This window comes from Gavialis gangeticus, unplaced genomic scaffold (genome assembly GCF_001723915.1).
Source record: "Gavialis gangeticus isolate Ggan-Ray unplaced genomic scaffold, GavGan_comp1, whole genome shotgun sequence".
Taxonomy (NCBI): Eukaryota; Metazoa; Chordata; order Crocodylia; family Gavialidae; genus Gavialis; species Gavialis gangeticus.
In genome coordinates, this window is record NW_017729022.1 from 81,918,642 (window position 1) to 81,925,112 (window position 6,471).

The 6,471-nt window shown below is 42.2% G+C and overlaps 1 protein-coding gene across 1 annotated transcript in view; it reads left to right on the top strand.

The window, feature by feature from the left end:
• Window positions 1-6,471, top strand: part of IPO8 (importin 8) — a 75,133-nt gene that overhangs the window by 12,612 nt on the left and 56,050 nt on the right. Inside the window, exons 3-5 of the mRNA XM_019515483.1 lie at window positions 273-431; window positions 2,131-2,287; window positions 4,725-4,814. Of these exons, the coding sequence (XP_019371028.1) occupies window positions 273-431; window positions 2,131-2,287; window positions 4,725-4,814 (406 nt within the window). The remainder of the gene's footprint in view (window positions 1-272; window positions 432-2,130; window positions 2,288-4,724; window positions 4,815-6,471) is intronic.

Sequence of the window (6,471 nt, forward strand, 5' to 3'; positions counted from 1 at the left end):
ACACTACTGGAGTCAGATAACAACACTGATGGAGATCTACATCATGTTATGTGCCTCTGTTGTTTTCTGCTTGCCATAGTAGTGAGAGGAGGAAGTCTGTGCTTCATGTCACAATCTTTTTTTTCCCTTCTCTTAGAAAGCTTCCAATATTCTCAAGTATGCATCTGCTAGTACACTGTTACGATTAATAATGCGAGTTTGCCTTTAGCCCTTTAGTATAAACTGCTTACTATAGCTTTATTTCATGATGTTATTTTTCCCTCATGTTTTAGGGCCCAGCTGACAATGTGCCTGCGTGCTATCATTAAACATGACTTTCCTGGCCATTGGACAGCAGTGGTAGACAAGATAGGCTATTATTTGCAGTCTCAGAACAGTGGAAGCTGGCTTGGCAGCCTGCTGTGCCTGTATCAGCTGGTAAAGACATATGAGTAAGTGGATTTTCATCAACAGAATGGAAATCAGAATTTTTTTTGTCTCAGTCAACTCCTTTACCTAAGAACACTGATGATTATGTAGGGAATTCAGATAAATGCTGGGAAATTCTGATTGCCATGAGTTTTTCTTTTCTTCTGAAAATAAATGAGCTATTATAATCTATCATTAGCAAATTGAAAGCTGAAAATACGGCAGTAGTCTAGCGTTTAGTAACTATTCTCTTTGCAGCCTGATTGTTTCTCAAGGCTTTTCTTTGGCTATTATATCTTATTTAGTTGTTCACAAGCAGGTTATCTTAAATTGATGTAGCATCTTTTGATTGGAAGATTCCAAAACATTTTACAAATTGGGTAGTAGAACCATTTACTGTGGTCTGATAGTGCCACATTTGGCTGTGTACCCTTCAAACACATAAAGACATAGTCCCTACTAATCTGACAAGCAACATATGGGTAGGGGAGAGAGTTTATCTCAAAAACTTTCATTTAAAATTTTAAATAAATATATTAGCTCTGTGCTGTTGTGTAACTGAAATGCAGCCCATCCTTGACTGAGAAGCAATAGCCAGGAGGCAAATCGGCACACAACAGTGTTGTGAAGTGAAAGGAAAAACTTCAGTTTAAGGTATGATTGCAGCCTTTATACTAAATGAAATGCCATGGATCTGCCATGGTCAGAGTTAACAGGACATACTGTATTGCAAAGTGCATTATATACATCTTTGAAACTATTCCATGAGTAAATGCCTGAAACACCACTTTTTGAAAAGTGGATAACTTGTAAAATTTCAGGACTTGCCTTCAGTTTGGCTCAGCTCTTGAAGGTATGTGGCAGGGCAGGAGGGAAGCTAGGGAATAGAAAGAGCAAAACTTGAAAGTAATGAGCCACACACTTTACCCTGATATTTACCGTTTCCCACAAGTTTATTGCCTCTTTCAGTGCTTTCAGGCCTTTGCTTTGTCAACTGAGAGAACAGTTTTTTGGCTACCCATATTGCTGAAGTGCCCTCTGGAGAGTAAAGAACCTCATCATACTTTTTCTTTGAAATTGTATAGAGCCATCTACTGGCTCTTGGTAACTCTAATTGCTGTTATTTTTACCCAGTATTATCTGTACGGTGGGTCCAATTTTCAGAGATACCGAGCCCTTTAATACTTGCTGCAGTGAGCTGGAGACATAGACATTCAGGTATCTCAGATAATCAGTCTCTCTCAAAGTTCTCTCTCAAAATTCTTTAAAATGTATACCACAAAAACAAATATAAATTAAAAAGGAACCCAACTGAATGTAGTTAAGCAGAGCCATGTCTCACTGTTAAAGAATATTAGTTTTAATATATTCAGCACCTGTTATATAAGACTTTGCCTTATATAAGCATATGAGAAGTCTTAGTCGCAATTCCAAGGGGCTTACAACTTAGTAGCAAAGAAAATGAAATAAGCCCTGGTGGTAGGGGAATTCACTTTACATAACTTTGTCTTTTTGTATCTGTATCCTCTGACAAAAGGATTTGCACTATTATTTGGGCTGTCAGATGGAAGCCCAAACAGGGAAAAAAATGAAAAAAATGCTATATTAATGAATATTAAATTTTTGTTTTTAGAGGTAGAGTATTTAGATCAGTAGCCTGAAGATAGCATTAAAACAGAGATTGCTCGGACCTTAGACAGGCATGTTTGTCATCTTTTGCAGGTACAAGAAAGCAGAGGAGCGCGATCCTCTTATAGCAGCAATGCAAATATTTTTGCCTCGGATCCAGCAGCAGATGATCCATCTTCTTCCTGATAACTCCCACTACTCCGTACTGCTTCAGAAACAGATCTTAAAAATCTTCTATGCACTTGTTCAGGTAGCCTTCTGTGCAGATGGAGCACTCTGGATTTTGAAATTGGTGGGGGGCACTCATGCCATAGTGTTGAGACTATTTGAGTACCTAGAGGGTGTTGTTTATCTTATTGTCACTGTTTAGTTAGTATACTCATCTTCTAACAGGCTTACTAGTGTAGCACCTGCCTCCAACAATTTTGCTACGTTTCTTTTAAAATTGTTTAATACATTTATTCATTGTTGCATTCTCCATCTACTAAGGTGCTCTGAGTTTGGTAAGAGAGGTGCATTTAGAATATGACAGATAAAACAGGGGCTGTATGTTTTACAGTGCTAAAGCAACCATAGAGGATTAGTATAACTGTATGGTGGTTGTAGGAGAAAAAATGATGACAGTAGATCCAAAGACTCAACTATACTTTCCAAAAGGCAACCTGGTAAATTATTTAAACTGGTGATGCTCCAAATATATCAAATTAATCTGCCAGCAATTTGGGACAACAAAATTGAGTTACACTTAGTTAACAATCCTATGCCAGCATTTTAGAGGGTCCCCTAAAATCCTAGCTCATGACACTGCTCTAAAGATCAGAAGATTTGAGCAGTCCTGTACCAGGAGGAGGAGCAAGTTACGAAGTCAGGGGACCTTCACAGAGAATGTCTTGTCAGTAGTCCCTCTCTCAGGTAGGCAGGTTACTAAACTTGTAGATCAAGAGCAACATCTTAAATTTCACCTGCAGATCAGTCTGCAGCCAGTGCAGATTCCAGAAAACTGTCCATACTTATAATGAGATGAATTTAATTGTCTGTTTTGCTGCTGTATATGAATTAGTTTCAATTTCTAAATAGGTTTATTATGTAGCTCAGTGGTGCTCAACCTTTTGGCCCTGGAGGCCAAATGAGGGGCATGAGGCCAGTCTGTGGTCTGAATCTGACCCCATGCACCAGGATTGGACCCCAGGGCCCCATGCTGCCCCCATGCAATCCCACATGCAGGGATTGGACTCTCAGGGCCCTGCATTTCTACTGTACGCTGGGACCAAGCCCAGTGCCACCCTGTGGACCTGACCCACTGTGCAGGGCCATGGAGAGTCCTGCAAGCTGGATGGCAAGGTGCTGGGGGCCAGACCTGGTGCACAGGCTGTTGTTTTAGCACCCCTGAGGTAGACCCTTATAGAGCACATTGCAGTAGTTGTCTTGAGGTGACAAAGGTCTGGCTAAGAATTGCAAAGTCAACATTGATGAGAAAAAGTTGCAACATTTTGCTTGGTGAAAAATATTGATAAGCTGCCCTGATCATTAACGTGATGTAGTTGTCCAAAAGGAACAGATATATAACACCAAACTTACGTTGCAAACTTCAGTTAAGAAAGCAGGTATTATCCCTGTGATATTCTTTAGCCCGTGTCTCCAGTTTACGATTGTCTCAGTTTTGTCTAGATGGCACTGTCAGTAGCTTCTGTGCTGTCCTTATTTGTGCACCAATCTTAGTTGGACACTTACTGACACAGTTTGCTATGTCTTACAAGTTATACAAAGCTGGGAGAGAGCTGAGTGTCCTCCATGTATTGATAACGCTGCCTGTTAACTTCTAGGCAAACTTATCTATTATATCTCAGAGTAGCAGAGAATGATACAGAATGTCTCTATCTTTTAGTCGGTCTGTTTTGTTGAGTTGATATGTTTTCCTCTAGTCTGAACTTTTCACAATCAGCCTTTAAAATACTAGTTACAATTTAGCCACAGCAGCATCCATGGATTAATTAACCCATACTTAAGGACCACTGTAATTCAGGCTCGGGTGGGAGAAAAAGTGGGCTCATCCCTGTGGCAGGAGCACCCTGTGCCCCACACCTGACTGGTGGGGGCAGGCACCTGCCATGTCTGTGCCAGCCACCTTTAGGGCAGGGGGTACTTAGTACTTACCTGCTTTGCTCCCGACAGGGTTTTTAAACTCCCTGCCAAAGCAGGAAATTGAACAACCTGATTGGCTGAGCCCTGGCAGGGGCTCAGACTGTACTAGGCTACCCCTGTAAACACATGGATCTTCCACAATGTTTCTGGGGCTCTACTGCCTTTCTTCTCTGTGTTTCAGGTGAGGTTGTTTTTTTTTCACTTGTTTCCCCGCTCTCCCTCTCCCCCATGGTTTCGGGCCATTTCTGGCCAAATTGTAGTTTTCCAGCTTTGGGGAAAACAATAAATTTTGGGCTTTTTGCTGAAATCCCCTGAAGGTTGAATTACAGTGGTGCCTACCCATACTGAGCCCTGTGCTGACACAGCCAGACTGCTACTAGGACCTGAAATATCTGAGTTTTAAAAGAGCTATTTCTTCTTATGCAATAATAAATCAAATTCATTTAAAGAGAAGTCACAGTTTCTCAGAAAAGTATAGATATGTCTCATGTGTTCTTTGGAGAAAATTAATTTGTTCTTGCTTCTGTTTTCTTCTCTTCTTTTAGTATGCATTGCCTCTTCAGCTGGTGAATAATCAGACCATGACTCAGTGGATGGAGATCTTCCGTACTACCATCGACAGAAGTGTGCCTGCTGTAAGGTGTACTTTACTGAAGAAAGACTGCCACTGATTTTTGTAGGATAGAGGAATGGACATGGTCCATATAGAGCGATTATTGAATTAATCTATATTTTTTAAATGCCATCTATGCTGAACTCCCATTTTTAGGTCTTGTGCCTGGCATAGATCATACAGGCAACTTGAGTAGCTCTCCGATTTTGACCTTGTGAGGTCAAACATAGTACCTACTACAATCTTAAGTACTTTATAGATTCCCATACTGGCTAACCAGTTTCTTTCAGAAACAAGTAGCAAAAGCTCACCTTGAGCAGGCAGATATGTAATATCCTGTAGTAAAATTTTCAGAACACTTAGATAAATACACAAAATTTGTGTCTGTTCTTCCTTTCTGTGCTCACTCCTCCTCATTTAAAAAAAACAGTACTATATTTACTAGATTCTAAGAGACAGGTTTTTTCCTCATTAACATAGAGAAAAGCCCCTTGTCTTAGAATCGAGTACAAGGCAGGCAGCTGCTGTGGTTCCAGCTCCAGCCTCTACCTGATGTTGGGGACATAGCCACAGCTGCTGCCTGCCTGGGTCTATCCCTCCCCCCGTCATCTCGGAACCCTGCCATCTTCCTGCTGCAGCCTCTTCCCTTCATCTCCCCATTTCTCCCTCCCGCTCAGCCTTTGGTCCCCAACCTGCTCCTCTCCCTTCCCCTCACTTAGCTTTGCTTCATGCTGGCAGGCTGTGTCTGCACTGCAGACTGGAGCACTGATCATGGTCTCAGTCCAGCCCCATAACAATAGCATGCAGTCCACATAGCTGCTACAGGGGCTGGACTGGGGCCGTGCTCGGTGCCTCAGGCTAGAACAGGGATGGATCCTGCTGGCACAGGGAAAGGGTAAGGGCAGGGGAGAAATGGGGAGTAGAGGCTGGGGAAGGGAAGTGGGGTGGGGCAGAGGTGAAGGGGAAAGGTGGAGCCCAATGCGACAGGGGGGCAGGCAGGGGGCAGAGGTGGCAGGAAGGTAGGCACAAGTAGGGGGTAAGCTGCTTGACCTCCTCATACCTCCTACCGCCCCGCTGACTGTCACCCCATAGTAGTAAGGGGGATGAATTAAAAACTACCCTCCAACAGTTATATTTTATACATAGAAAATTATACAAATTTATACATTTTCTATGTATAGAATATAATTATTGGAAGATCGTCTTAAATTCGGGGTCATCTTACATTCGGGTAAATATGGTAATTCCAAAAGAATAAGAAAAGGATTTTAGAATTATGTCTACAGAATGCATGCATGCCCTTCACTTCACAATTTACACTCTCATCTTTGAAAAGAATTGGGTTGGGAAGAAGGAATCTTTCAGAGGTGCAGGACTGCCCAGTAAATAATTTGCCTTTTATAAAGAGAACTTCATAGTTTCATAGATTAAGGGTCGGAAGGGACCTAGTAGATCTTCTAGCCCGACCCTCCGCCAGGGCGGGAGAACAACAAAAACCCCAAAAACAAGAAACGGGACTCAAATGAGTCCAGCCAGGTAGGCATCCAGCCTCTTCTTAAAGACCCCCAGGGTAGGGGCTAGCACCACTTCCCTTGGAAGTTGGTTCCAGCTCCTAGCCCCCCTAACTGTGAAGTAGTTCTTGCGGATGTCCAATCTATACCTCCTCTCCATCAACTTGT